The following is a 19172-nucleotide window of genomic DNA, read 5'->3' as shown; positions in this document are numbered from 1 at the left end:
TATAGTGTCAGCAACAAAAGCTTGTACAAGGTATGCAACTCTGACTTCTTTTAACAGGTCATATTGGGTCACATTTTTGTTTAGTAGCTGATTGTGTCAGTATCAATAGACTATAAGAGATAACCTCAATTTGAGTTTTGGCTGTCACTCTTATCGTTTTTTAATCCAGTGAGAGCTGGATTTGAATGTGAAGCTCATACAGTAGCAACTGTTTAATCATAAAGGGCTGTTTTCCTGCAGATTTCTACACAACCACAGGAGTCGCCCCCTGCTGGTCATTAGACACTGAGACGTGGAAGCTACAGCCATCTTTTACGTACAGTTTATGAACAGTGCTTGGAGTTTAGATCAATCTCAAATCCATAACAGTCCATCTGAAATGAATAACCCAAAGTTCATCACAGATCTACCAGGAATGACACAGACATGTGGCATTTGTCAGCTGTATTTATTCCATCCCATAGCGTGACATTTCAGTGACAGGAAGCAGATACAATAACAAAACTTTCTGCATTTAATTAATCAATATTAAATGTCAGCAGCATGAAGTCGCAAAGATTGGTTACTAGACATGTTCGTGATCATTTTACAGTTAGAGAATTCTTAATTTACTAAATTAAACCCATTGTTTTATTACATGTCAGAAAATGGCTTGTTATTTGAAGACTATAATACAGCTACTGCATGTACTGTACAACTCAAGTCCAGCTAATCACAGTAATCATACACATGGACGGAGCCAAACTGCTTTCTGCAAATAAAGGATAAACATGATTTATACTGTGTCCAAGCTGGGTCAACTTTACTATTATTCCTGAGCCCAAGTGGTACAGGAAGTCAAAAGAAGGACAAAGTGCCTTGGGGGCTTGTTTCTAAACAAACAGGACTACAGTGAGATGAAACTAAACACGGAGGCAGGATGGTGGTGTGTCGAGAGCCCACTTTGTGCTCCAAGGTGGGAATTTTTTGTCAATTTATCTGAGCTGCACAGTACTTGTAGGAGGCTACATCAAATGTATGTCCCTTTTCTTTTCCTCTGCATGCAAAAATGAGTTGGAAACAGGAAAGTAGAAATCATCTGCCATCCTCCAGTTATGAGTGGATCTTATATGTTCAAGTTATTCCCAGAGAGATGAGTTTTAATAGGGCAAAGCAGAAAGTAAAGACGAGTGGCTCATTTATTGCTGGCTGAGCATCAGTGGTTGAGTTTTGCTAGGTTTCTAACCTTTCTAAGTCTAAAGGAGGAGAGGAAAAACGAAGACAGGATGTTTGAAGATTTCAGACTAATTTCCACTTCACTCCCCGATATGTTTGTAATCGCACCTCCCACACAGACCCCACCCTCGCGCCTCTTAGTTCTCCCCCAGTTTGAGCCGTGCAAACTCGTTGGCCATCTGGAGCGCCTCCTGCAGGCACTGTGTGTTCCTGCCCGTGGCCTGTGCAGACATGTCTTTGCCGCCTCCCTTGCCGTCCAGCAGGGGACACAGCTCCTGAACCCACTGGCTGGCCTTCAGGCCACGGTTAGCCACATCCTGCAGAGAAGAAAGGTGGAGGGTGGAAAGCGGAGGGTTAAATCCATGGAAAATGCTCAGAGCAAGGCTTCTAGCATATGTCACTGAACGATACCTGTGGGACTTGACATAAACAGGTGATCTTGCCAGCATCTGGGTCTACAGTGAAGAGCATCGCAGCTGTCTGAGGGGACTGCGACTTCAGCAGCTTCAGTGACTCATTCAGAGCCTGAGAGAGAAAGAAGGAAAGAGGGATGTAAAGAGGGGAAAAAAGGAAGTGGGAAGAGAAGAATAAAAAACATCTCCTAATCAGCACTATTGATGTCTCAAGGTCACAACTAATGGGCCACAGAGCTGATTTAGTCCCGTGGCAATAACACAGTGAGATAAGCTAAGTGAGCCTGAGAAAATGTGCAGAGATAAAGTGAATTTTAATACTGTTTGCACTCCTAATTTATTTCTGTACAGGATGCTGATGAAGTCTCGGGGATTGGATTATAAATTTGCTCTCTCTTTATGCTCTGTATATCCAACAAGGACATGGTTCTTTTATGGAATAACACGTAAAAAGATTTATAAGAATTCTGCTACTGATTTTTAGACTTCACTTCCCAAAAATATTCTGTCTTGACTCTCACCTTTGCTGAGGCTCCAGTCTCCATCTCCATGACGAGCAGCGGCTGGTTTGGGTTGCTTTCAATCACCTCCTTCGTCTTCTCCAGAACCCTCTTCTGGATGTCAGCCTTGTAGTTGCGGTCCAAGTCATCCATGGTCTTTTTCAGGCCCTTCAGGGTTTCCCTCATCTCATCCTTTTGCCACTGAGAGATTACTGCGGTGCCTATCGACTGCAGAGAAGACAGAGATGTTACCACAGCGCAATTGGCAATTTTTCACAATTTTTTCATTTGCCTCAGAATGTTTCTCTAAACCAAACATCCCATTTACCTCAGTCATGTCAGCAATCTCTTTCTGTATGTCCTTGTTTGGGCTTGTCTGCTGCTTCACCTTGTCTCCGAGGGTAGACAGAGACTGGCGCAGGGCATCGGCTTTCCTTTGAGCCTGATGGATATGCGACACAGCAGAGTGAGGAGTGAGGCAGGGGCAAAGATCAAAAAGGGCAAAGAAACACGAGGAGGAAGAATGAGAAGAGAAGACGACTGGTGGAAAAGATGAAAGACTAATTATTGTCTAAAAATAGTAAATTTGTCCTGTGGGCCTGAAAAGAGAGGGGTGCAAATGCTACATTCTTCTTTCTACTACAGTGTTCACCTCAACATTCATTCAAGTTTCATCACAGAAACCCAAATGTCGCTTTGTCTGGGACAAATTTTCCTTTAATCAGTCGTGTTTGTAGTTACCAGTGTGAACATTTCACCATCAAGACACCACCGCCCCTCTGTGGGGCTACCGTCTTTAAAATGTTGTCTAAACCCTTCTCTGTATGTGGGGGTGGAAGTGAGTACATGAGTGTAACGCTTTGAGCGAGTACATCAGTAAGTGTAAGTTGTGTGGTGTGTGTGTGTGTGTGTGTCCTGACCTTCTGGGCCTCTGTTCCTGTCACTGCAACGATGCGGCGGATGCCCTTAGCGATGGCCTCCTCTGAGACGATGACAAACGGCGCGGCGTGACCCGAGTTCTGCAGATGGCTGTGGATAACAGAAAACAACAACGTTACACAACTGCGGGAGGCAGATGAGAAGTAGGAGAGGGGCGAGCAGGAGCAGAGGACGAGGAGCAGAGGGAGAGGAAAACATTACCAAACAACAGCAGCACGAATGAGAGGCTCTTTGAAGTGGCTGCAGATTATAACAACATCAAAGACAGCATCAAGAAGCACACCAACAGTTCACTGAAACCTGAAGCAGCTTGAGATGGAAGGATGTGCAATTAAAACCAAAAAAAAGAAAAAAGAAGATGGAGAATGGGCTTAATGCAAATCTCTTTTGCGGTGCTTAAAATCTGAACCGACCCTCGCAGCCTTTGCATCAAATGTAGCTCGGAATATTGGCTCCTGCAGCACAAAATGGCATAAAAAGCCAGGCTATAACACAACGTGTGAAAGAGTGGAGATGTCTGGGCATTCAGGTGAATTTTACAGCCAGGAGCAGACACTGTACGAGTCAGTGGAGCAAGTCTAATCAGTGGATTGAGCTTGACGAAATGTTCCAGGCCTCTGTCTGCACAGGGACACGCTCGTCTCACCATAAAGATGCACAAATCCAATTAACGCTTTCCACTTTACACACCGCCCCTGGGCTGGTCTGAAAACTATCGGCCCAATGCAAATGCGCGTATTTGGACTTTTGTACACTGATATGTGTTCACGCTGCACACTTGATTCCACTCAGGGCGCACACAGTAATGGCATGGCAAACACACTTGAATCAATGCAGCATATCAAATTAAGAAAAATGTTAGCATGCTTGGATTTTTCATCCTGCCACATGTTGTCGTTCTGCTCATTTTCCCCCCCCGTGCATTTTCCCAAACATCACTAACATCTGTGAAATACCCTGTTAAACAAATAGGCATTGTCACCATTCATTATCACAACATGATAATGAATGAGGCAGTTCTCCAAACTAAAGGAGTGAAGCTGAGAAAAACTGGTTTGAGGTTTTTAGGCAAACACTAACAGAAGGCCATTTTCTCTGTTTGAGAAACTGTTGAGAAACTGACAATTAGAGTCCATTATTCATGGGGAACGGCTGCAACTGATTTAAATCACAGACAAGAAACCCATCAATAATACAGTTAGCGATAGAACCTGAGATCCAGCACCAAACTGTACAATCTGAGGTTGAAGTGTCCAAGCCATAAACCGTATATTAAACACAGCCATAGCTATTGCTCTATCTACCACTGGAGTCCATATTTTGAAGTCTAAACATTAGTGTGTTGGTCCCTACCATAGCAAGCTTAGCGAGTTTATTTAAAAAAAAAGAAAAAGAAAAAAAAGAATGGGGGGCAACACACAGATACAGATACCCTGCTAATAACAGGCATAAAAAAATAATACTATAATTATAACTTGTTGGAAAACTGTACCACAAAAAAACAGCCACATTATTTGTCATATAGATCCATTATCAGAAACGCGGTCTTCAGTTCAGCTCAGGCTGAAGCCTAGTGGGCAGCGGGTACAGCTGTCTCTGATCACACAGTTGCCCCTAAATGTAAGACTTAAAATCCAAATGGTTGAATAATAAAAGAAAAACAAAATAATACTGAAAAAAATCTGATGAATTTAAACAATTGGCTCAAATTAAGCACTTTAATACATAAGTCTAAAGGGTGTTTGACATATCCATACCGCTAACTCGAAATTTCAAGTTACTTTTCTCTAAAAGTATTAACTCGGAATTTTGAGAAAATAATTCAAAATTTCGAGAAAGAGTTATGGATACTTTTTTTTTTAGTGGCGGAAACGGGCTTCCTTAGACCCATCACATAAAAACCACAGCCATGTGGTTGATTTGCATTCCCCCTCAAGTGTGAGCAGAAATGCACAAAGACTGAAAACAAGTGTCATACTCACGTTCCACCACAAAACTCGATGGAGGTGAGGGAACCAGCAGCACTGTTGGGGTCGGCCAGCAGTTCTGGGACAGGAATGCCAATAGACACGACACGGACTGGGTCGGGGTATGTCTCATCGAATACAGCGCGCAGACCCTGAATCGCTTTGGCTTCTGCGAGGGTTGCTTCCATTGCGTACACAGGCTGAAAAGTTAAAAACCAATATTAATATTAAATAAAAGTCTGTAAGGATCAACATTTTAATCTCTTCATAAAACTGTCTGGTGATTTCACTCCATCCACTGACCTTAGCATCTTTTATCATGGTACAAGCGATCTCCTCAGTCCGGCGGATCTCATCCGTGCTGAGAGCACCTTTAGCAGTGAAGTCAAAGCGCAGGCGATCTGGGGCAACCAGGGAGCCCCTCTGGTCTGCCTCCCCTAGCACCCCACGCAGGGCAAAGTTTAAGATGTGCGTGGCAGTGTGGTTGCTCATGATGGGTCTACGGCGAGCCTGGAAAGTGTGTGTGAATAGATATTTTTGTCAGACCTCCATTCAGAGGGATTAAGACAGATGAAGCTTAGATGCTGAAAAACACCTATTTGCCTGATAGTACACAAAGAAGTCACAAAGGCCCATCAACCAGAGTCATAAAGCTCAACATACCTAGAATCTCTTTTACTTAGCTGGCTTTTTGTTTGTTTGTTTTTTTAAAAACTAGGGTCAATATCCCGGTTTCAATTCTCACCTCATCTACGTGTAAGGTGACACGGTCTCCAACTTTCAGTGTGCCATAGACTGTACCCACATGGAGAACGTAACCTCCTCGAACCTGCGTATTCTTCACCGAGAACTCCATGCGCTGCAAAAAGCAGAAGAGTACATTCAAACAAAAGTTTTCATAGTCAAAAAGAAAAACTGAAGGCAGTCTGATGGTTTTTGTGTCTGTGAGATTAAATATTTTGGAGAACACGATGACTTAATAAGTTAAAGCTCTTTACAGAAAGTTCCCACATTCTCAGCAAATATGAGAATTACTAGAAGAATACATAAAGACATACAAAAGAAATGAAGTGCTGGCATTTGAATGGATCCCCCCCACCCTCCCCCACAGATGTTCTGCTAAAACTGATATGAATGTTTTCATGCCATTCAAGTTCTCAGTTATGGACGAGAGACAAGAACAATTTATTATCTTTTGTCCATTCTTCTGTCAGAACTATGATAATTCATTTGGCAGGCTTTTTCGCCAAGCAGATGGGCTGTTTGCTCACAGCCATGATTTCCAGCAGCTATCAGATCCAGAAGTGCTATTTGAACAAATGTGTTAGCTTTGAAGATAGACTGTGCAATTCTCATCCGCCCAGTTAAAAGTCGACAAAAGGTAAAGCTCGATTTCTCTCTGTACCTGCAATGTGTTTGGGAGGAAAAACAAACTTCAACTGTGACAATTACCCTAATGAAGGGAAACTATCAAAGCTCTTTTTTACGACGCAAACAGGATTAACCGAGCTCATTACAGAAGTGTAAAAAGCACATGAACCTAGGTGTTGTTTCCCTCAATTTATTTTTATTGCACTTACATCCTCTGTACTGTCATCCTCTCTGAGCATGTAGCCTTCATCAAATGTCTGTCCACCCTGCTCTGCGTAGAAGGACGTCTGGTCCAGCACCACGCCGCACTCCTGACCCGTGGTCACCTCATCGCAGAAGGCGCGGTCGCGACGGAGGGCAAGCACTGTAGCTGAGGCCTGCTGGAACTCTGGGTACAATAATAGGATACAGATCAGTTGACTTTAAAAGGTAAATGGACTTGTTATATAGTGCTTTTCTATGCATCACTTACGGTAGTTGCCGTTTTCATCTGAGGTATAATTGTATTTGGGAGAGTCATCTGTGGCGGGTATCTGCTTGTTTCTCAGCTCTTCGATGGCATAGATGTCCAACATGATGTGGTCCTCATCTCCCGCGCCTTTACCCTGGGACTTTAACTACACACACACAAACAGACTTATGCTCAGTCATAACCCCCAAAATACAGAAACATTTACAATTAAAATTTTACATAATTACAGAATGACTGATAGCAAAAGACAATCACAATTTGCCTGGTATAATCATTCAATAAAGATTAGACATTTGTTAAATAATGACTGTGCATAACTCATTTAATCAGTTCCCGGAACTGTAGCAGATATAATGAGTTAAATTCCTGTACATTTACATCAATATATAATAATTTAAGTGTTCTACATTTATATCAGTGTGGAAGATGGCGTGACTTTGTGGGAGTGCTACAGAGATGGCACAAAATCAGACCCAAGCAACACTTTGAGAGTTCTCTTTCCTTTTCTTTACAAGATTATAAGCTATCTCACTTTCTTACAGACAGGTTTCAAAGATGCATATGTCGATTTCTAGCCAACATAAATGTTAATCAACTCAGAAAAACAAAAGGAAACAGCAATAAGTGAGGGGACAGCCACAAGACAAATTTCAGGTAAACTGGCTCAGACTGCATCCATTGCTTAAGCACATAACAGTTAAATGAGCAATTGGATTTGTAAAACATGTAGTGCTTTAGTGCAGAATGGATGCAGCTCAGTAAGATGAGGGGAAAAGAATAAAGGGAGAAGAAATTACAGCCACGACGAAGCAAAATCTGGGGGAAAGAGAGGACAATGCAGTATAGTTGTAGAAACCCAGAAGTGTAGAAATCCCACTTATGAGATATTTTGCAAGTTTCTTTTTCTGTATATTTATTCAATTCAGTTTTACTTATTTAGCACCAATTCACAACAACAGTTGCCTCAAAGCACTTTATATTGCAATGTAATGAAATATTTTCTGGATAATGTAAGTCTCACATGTTAAAGACCACTGAGAACATTTGAAGTTTGCAATGTTCCTAAATTTGTTCTCCTTCTTCAAGACACACTTGAATAATAAATAACTACTTATGTGATGCTATTTTTTTAAAACGCTGAGAAAAACTGGTTTGAGGCTTCACATGTGTATCTAATAAACTGGTAACTCTATATAAGGTTAAGGAGATATTGTACAGTGATTGTGTTCTGTGTCAAACTCCCCCAAGTGGGAATGAGGAGAACTGCAGTATTGGTATGAGACTCGTACAAAATCGATGAAATGTGTGGGATAGAAATCAGAGGTTGCAGTTTTACGGAAAGCAAATCAATCTTTTGGCTTAATCAAACATCAAGGGATTTACACAGGTCTGTAAAGTAAATGTAGGCTTATTTAAACAGCAGGTGCATGACTCCTGATTCTGACTTACAGTGCAGTACTGGAGAATGCTGACACAAAGCAAAACAGTGCACCCACAGGAGTGGACATAGTAGAGTAGTTAGCGAGACTCAGTAGAGTCTCGCTAACAGGACAGTCAAGGCCATTTTCAAACAATCATCTGCTCACCTGTGCTGCCTTCTTCTCCTCCTCGAAGCCAGCCAGGTCAACCTCCATGCCTTTCTCCTCAGCAATAAGGGAGGTGAGGTCCAGAGGGAAACCGTATGTGTCATACAGCAACCATGCTGTGTCACCTGTGTGCAAGGAGAGAGGGAGAAAAGACAGAAGTGTGAGTGTCTGAAACAACACTGCTTAAACACTTATGTCCTTGAGTCAGACAATAAAAAAATATTGATGGACTGGAGGCATTGTTTGGATAAGTAAAATCATGAAAAGCACAAATAAACTGCTTTGTAGCAGCTTATGTTTGCAGGGTGCAGTAATGATTCGGACACACTTTGCGACAATGAAGAAATATTAGTTTGCCTGAGGTATACAACTTTTGAAAAAAATCCATTACAGTGTACACTAACAACCCTGGAGGGTTACGTTTATAAGCAAAGCTGAATGTGCATCAATTTTTATGTCGCTTGAATTTATGGTGTGAAACATAAATTGATTAATATTTCAGCTTTTCAAACTAATTCCTTCCCTTTAGTGAGTATTTTTGTACTGATCTGGGAAGCTCTGAGGCATTAAGCATGACAGTCAGACAAAAAGATGAAGGAAGAGACTGAACCATAATGCCAACAAATTCTGATGGGATTAAAAGCAGGAAAACAAAGCAACTGAAGGAGGGAAGAAATGACAGAAAAATGAGCCAAGAAAAGAAGAAGTCATGTGGGTGGTGAAGACAGATGAAAGGTGAAGAAAGGATAAAATGACGAGGATAATTCAGGGAGGATGTAACAAAAACGGAGCAGTGAACTTCTTAAAAGAAAGTTACAGACATTACACTAAACACAACACTCTCAAATAAAAATCAACAAAGTTTAATGTGTGTTAATGCGTCTCACCTGGGATTGTCTTTGTGTCAGCCAGGCTCATTATCTTCCTATCCAGGATACGGCGCCCTCTGCTGAGGGTTTTAAGGAACTGCGCCTCTTCCTCATTAATAATATCCTTCACCATTTCTGGGTCTTTCTTCAACTCTGGGAATGCTTCACCCTGGAAAATGCAGTCAAAGTAGACAGATGGAGATGTAGACAGAGAGGGGGGAAGAAAGAAAGAAACGGAAAAGGAGGAGTAAAAAAAAAGAAAAAAAGAGACACATCATTTAGAGTTTATTAAGTGTTATATGTTAACTAATACTAAACACCAAGATTTTTTGAAACAGTCATGTTTTTTCACAACACTGAAAAAATACAAAATACACAACTCAAAATTAAGAATATATAAAACAAAATCTCATGTGAAATCTAATATTAATAATAAGGATGCTTCCTGCACTGATTTCTGTTCACTGCTGTCATCCATTAAATGCAATTAAGCATTAAAAGAAAAATGTAATTCAACTAGTTTTGGTAGAACAGAACAAATGTTTTTTGGCTTCTAAAGTAGGAAATGCTATTAAAAAAAGCAAGAGGAAAACTGTCTTCAACATTAACCCAGTCACACTACAAGATCAGAGAATAAAACAGCTAAAAATTAACGTAACCCTCATGACAATAACCCAACCAACAGCAAGTTGTGTGTCTGTAATGCCTATGTGGACTACAAAGGAAAGAAAATCTCACCAGGGAATTGACCACTACATCCACGAGAGAGGCAAAGAAGCCTCTCTGAGCGCCCAGCTTCTCATGAGAATATCTGACCGCACGGCGCAGGATCCTCCTCAACACGTAGCTAAACATGGTGGAAACAACAAAATATTTTAATGATGTGTAAAAAAGGTTCCACAAAACTTTTCATTTGCAGCAATCATGTTACTTACTGTTAAGTCTGTTGAGTATTTAAACAATTAACAATGTCTTACCCTCTTCCTGTGTTGTCAGGCCGACCGCCATCTGATAAGGCGATGGTGATGGTGCGGGCGTGGTCAGCAAGCACACGGTAAGCCATGTCGATACCATCAGCGTCCTCAGCACCTACTTTTCCCGTGTAAGGTCGAGCACCCGTACCCTGAAATAGATCATATTCTTAATGTTAGATATGTGGGCCCCAAACGTCTTCCTCTAATGTAAATAAACATGTTGATAAATGCTGCTGTTAAGGCAACTTTGTGTGGATTCATACTACCAGATTAATTATTATAGGAATAAGGACAGTTTTGATATTTTTGATTAAGTAGCTATAACTATTTACTATATCTTGCCCAATCTAATCATAATTTCTCTTTCATTGAACTGTCAAGTAAAGGATAGATCTTCTCTCTCTTTCACACAAATCCTTGACACTTCTGTACCTTTTGAATGGCTTCAAAGTACGGTATGAAGAGGTCAGTATCATAGTTGGACATCTTGTTCTGCAGTACAGACACAAGGCGCTCCAGACCCATCCCTGTGTCAATGCTCTTCTTAGGCAGCGGCTTCAGCTCAGTCTCTGACTCTCTGGAAACAACAGTTAAAAAACACAGATTCACTGATCAGTAAAAAGATTTAAGACCTCTTGGCAGTGCTGTTTTGTTATAGAGGTGCACACATGTTATTCTTAAAACATACATGTATATGTAATTTATATTAACTATTGATCTTCTTATTTACCATTGTAGTTTGCAGTTTATTAAAAAAAAAAGAAAAAAAAAAAAGACTACGATACCCTGTATTTAATTTACCCTCTTCCATAAAAATAGGCCCACTGGTGAGAATTACTTTTATTAAAAATAAAAATCAGATTTCTTTAAAAAAATAAATAAATTTAAATCCTCGACAGTAAATTTCTTGGAATGCGTAAACAAAAGATTTAGTTTTAAGTGGTGTGGAGAGTGGGAGTGTGCATCTGATTCACTAGCTTGAACATTCTGTCCAAAACAGATAGAGGTGTGTCCAAATTCCAGCCCATGTTCCTTCTTTAGATTCATGTAAGGGTGTGCTGCTGCACAAAGATTCATTTTAGTTTCTTTTTGTCACCTGCTGAACAAGTAACAAGGCTCAGGTGAATCTGAAACCAATTTAAGCACACGGCTGCTCTTGTGTTGATAATTGCTGTCAGTGATAACTTTTCACCGTGGTTTGGTTCAAATATGGTGGGAAATACTACAAAACATCAGAAAAGCATTGTTTTGTTTTTGCTAATTACAGAGTGAAAATGCCTACACACCACGTGTACATGTGAATACAGTCTTTCCCTGTTTGTTCAGAACATGGAAATATAGTAAGTTAATATAAGGTGCACTGAGCTTTTACAGGTCCCTGTATTCCAGCAGTTCCTCCAGTGCATTTCATTCTGCTTATACCTGTTATCAGTATTTCTTAAAAAAAAAAACAACTAGTGATTCCCCCCCCCCCAATGAGATTTCATAGACAGCAGAAGACATAAACGCATAACAAACATTACATTGTTGCAACAGAATCTAACTTCACTACTGGATCGATGTTGAGTGCAAGTTCAAAAGGCTGGGTGCTTAAGTCTTGTGAACACAGACTAGAAAAAGAACTTAACAACATATCATTTTTTTTCTTTAGCTCACACCAAACAAGCACAACTATGGATGTGAAAGCAAAGCCGAGCTCTGCTGGAACTGAGGACAAAGCAACACTATGGATTCGTGTAGCCCAGCAGCCTTGACAGGACTAATCCTGGAAGTCATTTTCAAAACACCACAAGGTGTAAACGAATGCAATGAACCAAGAAGATTTTACACTGCCTCATAAGGCATGAGAATAAATTACTTACTCTTTTAACACAGCATGTGATTGTGTGTGAAAAAAAAATGTGTGAATTTAATGCAAAAGCATTATTCCTTCAACAAATTATTTTGCTTCATGGATGCAATCATCGATTCATAAAGTCCTCTTAGTAAGATCATTTTTCACTGTCTGTGTGTGTGTGTGTGTGAGTGTGTTACCTGTTGAACTGGATAAACACCAGGTTCCAGATCTCCAACACATCGGGATCATCCATGTTCACCAAGTGAGAGGCGTCTCGCCCTCCAATGCGGTCGTAGTGGATCTCACTGCAAGGGCCACAGGGGCCGGTGTCTCCCATCTCCCAGAAGTTATCCTTCATACTGCCCGGCAGGATGCGAGCCTCATCCACGCTAAACCAAACAAAGAAACAGAGAGAGGCAGAAGTTGAATCAACTCCCTTAAGATGAGAAAGACAAATCAATCTTCGACAAGCAAAACATTTTTGTCTGTTGCTGTCCTTTCTGTGCTTTCATCATTAATTTAACATTCACATCATGCAAAAATGTTTTTCCTGCAGACAAAATTCTGTCCTCTGATGAGGTTTTGGAATTTGACCAAAGGGAGATCACCAGGATTGTAATGAATACTTTTGAACTATTGTTTTTTATTTTAAGGTGTAGTATTAGGGCTGTGCGATATGACCAAAATCTCATATCCCGATATAAGACATCTATCGTCCCGATAACGATATAAATCACAAAAATTTAACATTTTCTGTGAATCTCGGGCAGCTCGACTTGCGTGAAGTGTTTCCAGGTGGGCATCGTGTACCTGGAGTCGAGTGTTTTAACCGATGCATGAAACAATACATTTTTAAACATAAGTTGTAACGGCCGCCGTTTTCTTTGTGAGTATTTATTACACAGCCTGCTGCGGGGACAAGCCTGTTCTAACGTTTGAGTCTAAGGTTTATTTTTTAGCACCTGACGGCTCTTTTTTGTTTTTCATCCGTAAATACTCTGCATACTCCTTCATGTGATTCAGTTTAGTTTGAAAAGTCTCAACAGGATCTTGAGCTTTATTGTGAAAGGTTTATATGGAAAATAAACAAGCGGACACGCGATGGTTTTACCGTCATTGTTGCTAAAGACAACGCATAAAAACAGGCGCTTGTCCGTCTGTAGTGTGGTTATATTAAATATAAGAGAAAGAGAGAACTTTAAGAAATTAATATAGCCACTACAGTGACCATCAAAACGATGAAACAATATTGCCGTAAACAGTTTATTTTGCGACACCACGAAACAAACGATAGCATAAAATGAAACGATAGACGTTTTTATATCGTCATCCGATATATATCGTTATATCGAACAGCCCTATGTAGTATTATTTATCAAACATAAAATAGCTTTTAACAAATCAAGAAAATTCATAGACTTTACTCATACTTTTAACCAACTGCCAAGCTGTTGTTATCTTGGTGCTTTGAATGCAGATGTGACAAGATGCTAAATCTTACATACAACGGTGATCATAACATAAAATTATGTATACTCACACACTCACATACATATATATACATACATACGTGTATGTATGTATGTATGTATGTATGTATGTATATATATATATATATATATATATATATATATATATATATATATATATATATATATATATATATATATATATGTGTGTGTGTGTGTGTGTGTGTGTGTGTGTGTGTGTATGTATATATATATATATATTCATTAGGGGTGCAACGATACACAAAATTCACGGTTCGGTTTGATACTTTGGTGTCACGGTTCGATATTTTTTCATGCTTTTTTAATTTGTCATTTATTAAAATTATAAATATATATTTTAACTCAAAAGTACAGTTTTTAAATTTAATGTTGCTGAAACGACAAAGTAATAAAAAAATAAATATCTGATCGAGAAATCCCTCATCTTTGGAGAGTTTATTACAGAGAAATGGCTCTTTCCAAAATAAAAGCTATACTATACGCTTCTTCTGGGGTATATTCTCAGCAGCATATTAAACATATCAGGTCCCCATAAGGAGAATCATGCTAACGGCTGTCTAAATGACTCGGGTAAAGTCTGTAGCATGCGTGCTTGTTGTTTTTGTCTGCTTCCACTTGTCTTTGCACTAGGATGATGTCGGAGTATATGTGCAGTCATATTCATTGTGTTCCCACTAGTGCTGTCAGCGTTAATCTGAAATGACGTTAACGCCACAACACGGCAAATCTCCGTTAACGAGCTACCGGGATCGCCCCGTGCGTGGGGCTGGACGTCGTCAACACGTTAACGAGCAAACTGCGCTAACGCAGTAGTTCCCACCCATGTAATTGAGCATTGCGTGGCACATCCGACATACTGTTTTACTTTTGTCCATGACGCGCTTACCTTCAGGGTCATACTTCACATGAAGACCAAAATAGTTCCAATGGTGAGGGTGGGGGAGGTTCAATTTACCATGTTGCAACGAGCTTAGCTTCTGTCTTGCTAGCTTGCGCTGTGCTCAGTGGATCTGCGCTCGACAGTGCAGCCTAAGCAGAGTAGTCGAACGCAGATCCACTGACAGCATCGTCAGAAGAAAAGTTGATAAAATAAATTAAAAATTTTGTATTGTTCGATACACATGCGTACCGAACCGAAAGCACTGTATCGAACGGTTCAATATCGATACGAGTATTGTTGCACCCCTAATATATATATACATATATATACACACATACACACACACACACACATATATATATATATATATATATATATATATATACACATATACACACATATATAAGTCACAGACTTAGAAAGATGGAGACTATATAGATTTTTTTCTGATCGGATTATAAATTCATGACGTAATCACTGTTGACACCCTTACATTTCACAGAGTCTGTTAACCCGGTAACTCAAAGTTGAAATTTAATCTCTTCTTAGACCCACAGTATCCCTCAGCTCAGGGTTGATAAACAGAAGAGTTGTTAACTAAACCTGCTTCCTGGAATAGGTCCCAGAAACCTAGTGTTTACTAAAGCAACTGAGGTCCATTTCCCCACAGACCATGACATTGTTTTGGAATGTCGCTGCCTCTTTCTTGCCATTAAAAAGATTGGAAGTGCCTTAAACCTGCAAACTGGTTTCACTTTTCGCATCACAAGCTTTATCTATTTTTACATACAGTCAATGCTCCCAAGGCTCACTCACCCCAAGTCCATCCAGATCTGTTTGCACTCCAGGTCGGGCTTCAGGCCTGCATCCTCATTACCTCCAAAGTAGGTGACATACAGGCGCTCTAAAGCAATACCAAACTCCTGAGTCAGCAGCTCCAAGGCCATCTTACAGGCCAATTCCTGGAGAGCAAAAATGATGCAATAACAATTTAGAGCTGTTTAGACAATGTCTTATCCATTAATAATGATAATGAATATGTCATTGTAATATAACAAGCAACATTGACAGAAAGGAGAGAACAGCAAGATTCTCACATAGATCAACTTTAACCACTTCAACCGAAAATATAAAAAGATTAGATGAGCCCCAGGCTCATATGTTCAAGCATTTTTGTATTAGAATTATCTCCTTTTCTCTACTTACCTAAGATAATGACACTATGCATATTTTTACTAGTGGACAATCCCCTCACTCTTATTTTGAAAGTGCCTTTTTCCTGTGCCTTTACAATGAGCTCACCAATGCTACAGAGCTGAACAGCTACTGCTAGCTGCTGTCCAAGGCAAAGAAGTTGGTAGTCACTTGAGAGGGAGCAGATTATATTGCCTAGTTATACATTTATCACAGAGCACTTGGCAAATAAAATTTTTGCAGAGGAGAAATTTATAAATGGTGAAAGGTCCTACAGCAATATGTGTGTGTGTACTCGAGCACTGTTCAACAAACAGGATCTAAATCTGCGGGACTAAAAATACAAGTAACAAAAAAGTGAAACTGATGTGAAGGATGAGAAAATGTAATACCTTAAAGTAGTCCCCAAAGGACCAGGAGCCCAGCATCTCAAAGAAGGTGTGGTGGTAGACATCTTTACCCACATCGTCCAGATCATTGTGTTTGCCTCCTGCACGAATACACTTCTGGGTGTTGGCAGCACGACGCAGCCTGGCCATGGGATGTGATGGATCAATAGTGTTGAGGAAGATGGGCTTGAACTAAAGAAAATGAGGTGCAATAAAAAGAAAAATCTTGAGAAATATATATATATATATTTTTTTTTTCAAGAAAGTTTGCTAGATCTGATTTCCGAGCTTATTCTAAAAGTTGTGAATCAGTGGGAACATAAAGAAGAGCCATGGTGTAGGAAGCAGTGTTGGGAAAGACATGGGGTGTACCTGGTTCATGCCGGCATTGGCAAAAAGCAGCGTGGGGTCATCCAGGGGGATGGTGGATGAAGAGTGAACGTACGGGTGCTCATAGCGACAGAAAAAGTCAATGAACTTCTGGCGAATTTGAGCTGCATTCAAGGAGGAGTCCATTCTGAAGAAGCTCTGTGAACAAAATTAGACACAGAGAAAAGAAACACTTTAGCTATCAAGCACATTTAAAGAGGTCTTGTACAAATGCAGCCACTGATTTTTTTAAGTTAATTCTTGGTCCAATTAAATTGTTCCAGGTCACAGACAGACGGATAATTTAACTCACGGAAACTGTTCCCATTTAGAGAGGTGGATGATTATTTGGTCTGAGTAACAGCAACTTTTCTACTAAGTTATTAAAACACAATTAAGGCCTGCTCTTCCCTTTCAGGCAGTAGTCACCTTAAGGGTACACTCTCAGTGCTCGTGTCCAAATACTAATTTGGCAAGTACAGAAGAGGTAGGTAGGTGTGTGTGTGTCACATCTTGGGTAAAGCTTTTTAACCAGCTGTTTAAAACACTGGCTTACCATCAATTAACAGCATCAGCAATTTCCCATGGGTTTCTCTTCCTGTCATATGACTGCGCAACTAGCGAGAGCTCTGGCAAGGCTGGTGCATAAGGGGTTGTACAAACCACCTTGTTGTTTTCACCTTAAGAAGCAACAATTTTCTTTCATATTTTATATGCAAGTGCTGTACTTTGTTGGAAGCTGTTGAAGTAGCTCCTTTTTACATACTAAAATGCCATTCAAGGCAATCCCATATAATTAAAAAAAAAAAGAATTATACATTCTTTTATGATTTTATATTATGCACTTTTATGCTCATTTAATTTCTTGTTTGCTCTGTACCTGTTGCTTTCCTATGTATCAGTGACAGCTACCTGCTTGCATACTTAGTACTTGCTTTGGTCCTATTTCTATTATTTTCCTTCTATTCATTATGTTACTTGTTAAGCACCTTGGCATACCCTTGGTTTTTAAGTGTGCTTTATAAATAAAGTTTATTATTATTATTATTATTATTATTATTTGTCAGTGCTTTTAAAGGCTGGTTAAAGAATTGTCCAGTGTTGGCCCGAAAATACATGTTTTTGTCCATAAAGTATCAAAACATTATGAAATTGTTTATCGGTCATTATAGTAATTGTGCATGTTTTGATTTTACCACTCCACACCAAAAGCTTAAAGTTAAGACTGTTTGTAGGGTGTGGATGTTAACCTAGCTGCAGCTAATTGGCCTGATGCTCTCCTCATAAACAACAGCAGCTCAGGAATCCAGTGAGACAGGTGAGGCACACAATGCTGCGATCTTAAATATGAAGTCAGATGCAATTTTAGGTAAGAATGGAAACAAAAGCAACTTACAATTGATTTGCAAGCACTTTGTGGATTTTTGCAGTACACATATTTCATTACAATGTGATACCATATATAATTAAAAGGCAGCAGAGCTCAATTCCCAATGGTGAAAACTGACTGCCAAAGCAAACCTCAGCTGGTGTTTTCAGCTTTCTGGGAATAAGGAGTGGATGACAAATAGCCCATGTCCCCGTCCTGACAACAAACCATTTAGCGGGCAGGCAGAGAAAGAAGAGACGTGGGATGTAAGTATTAGCCCAGTGGTTTTGAGAAATAAATAATGGTCCATTTTCAAGACAAAATAAGGACATTTATAATCATAGAACAGGTAGACGGAGGCCAGGTTGATGACAAATACTGGACCCATCTTTCAGGTTAGTAACAGGAACAGCCCTGTTCTCTGTCTCCATGGCACAAAATCAGTGAACTTAATCTCGCAAGTCTAACATAAACTTCCAGACCACACAAATTTGTGACAGTCATGTGATACAAGATATTTCCTCTTAAAGTTCTACCAAAAACCGACAGTCTTCAATGTAAGCTAGTCAGCTGACTATAATTGCTATTCTAGGCAGAGGCACTAGCTTGATCTGACGTTAGCAGGCTGATGTGTTAGCTGGTTAATCAAGCTACCTCCCTGCGCTCAGCCTGAGATAGACAGTTCGGCACACTGCTCTAACTGAAAGGCTATTCTGCTGAACAGTACAATGAAGATAACTTATTTCAACTACATTTAAACACATGAAAATACTCACAGAAGCCGCTATTCCCGCAGAATGAATCAGGTACTTCTCCTTCACTCCACGCTGCTCAAACTGAAGGAAAGCACTACCAGCGGTCACACCTACGACAGCCTCCGATTGGTCCGGCTACACAGAAAAGTCAAGAATTCTGGATTCCTATTGGACAAATCTACTGTCCTTCTTAACCGAGCCCGCCACGGCAGCGATACAAACCTCCGTGCTTTGGCTGATGCAACTTAAACGGTGTCAGCTCAGATTTTTGTTGTCGTTTTTAAATATGTTGGTTGATGTAGAGAAATGTGAGAAAAGTCCGCAAGCCCAATGTATGCCAGCTTTTGTTTTAAGTCGAGCCGAACATGTACTCTAACTTTTTAAACTAATATTGTTATTTATCTATTTACATTTTTTTTTTAAAAGAAATGATTTTATTCTGTCGTTGATTAATAACATTTATCACTTTTTTGTGACTGTTATTTTATGGCATAGGAACTGACTAGTAATAATGATGAAATATTGCTGCATCCGTACGTACTTCGCATTTCTGATGTAATAT

At 39.9% G+C, this 19172-nt stretch overlaps 1 protein-coding gene across 2 annotated transcripts; it reads right to left on the bottom strand.

Annotated features, from left to right (window-relative positions):
* Positions 1–429: 429 nt before the first annotated feature.
* On the bottom strand, positions 430–19169 carry aars1 (alanyl-tRNA synthetase 1). 2 transcript variants are annotated; one of them, XM_063477736.1, is made up of 20 exons: positions 19152–19169; positions 16490–16645; positions 16121–16309; positions 15351–15496; positions 12341–12532; positions 10739–10883; positions 10310–10455; positions 10071–10179; positions 9351–9501; positions 8464–8588; positions 6878–7022; positions 6615–6793; positions 5780–5893; positions 5338–5544; positions 5050–5234; positions 3049–3157; positions 2457–2570; positions 2150–2356; positions 1627–1740; positions 430–1532 (listed from the first exon to the last, which is right to left on the bottom strand). In XM_063477736.1, the coding sequence occupies exons 2-20, from the start codon at positions 16631–16633 to the stop codon at positions 1353–1355; spliced, it is 2901 nt and encodes a 966-aa protein (XP_063333806.1). In that variant the 5' UTR covers positions 16634–16645; positions 19152–19169; the 3' UTR covers positions 430–1352. The 2 variants fall into 2 exon arrangements, with proteins under 2 accessions (XP_063333806.1, XP_063333804.1); XM_063477734.1 differs by lacking the exon at positions 19152–19169 and adding an exon at positions 18632–18819.
* Positions 19170–19172: the final 3 nt, after the last annotated feature.

The sequence above is a fragment of the Pelmatolapia mariae genome, linkage group LG7 (genome assembly GCF_036321145.2).
Source record: "Pelmatolapia mariae isolate MD_Pm_ZW linkage group LG7, Pm_UMD_F_2, whole genome shotgun sequence".
Taxonomy (NCBI): Eukaryota; Metazoa; Chordata; class Actinopteri; order Cichliformes; family Cichlidae; genus Pelmatolapia; species Pelmatolapia mariae.
Note: the sequence above shows the minus strand (reverse complement) of the source record. Positions and strands in the feature narration are given on the sequence as shown.

Bases quoted from the DNA above. Each gene is read 5' to 3' on its own strand.
- aars1 (XM_063477736.1), bottom strand. From the start codon at position 16,633: ATGGACTCCTCCTTGAATGCAGCTCAAATTCGCCAGAAGTTCATTGAC. The intron at 15,497-16,120 runs GTATTACATTTT...TTTGCTCTCCAG, and splicing joins CCTTTGGGGACTACTTTAAG to GAATTGGCCTGTAAGATGGC. The intron at 6,794-6,877 runs GTAAGTGATGCA...TATTGTACCCAG, and splicing joins AGATGAAAACGGCAACTACC to AGTTCCAGCAGGCCTCAGCT.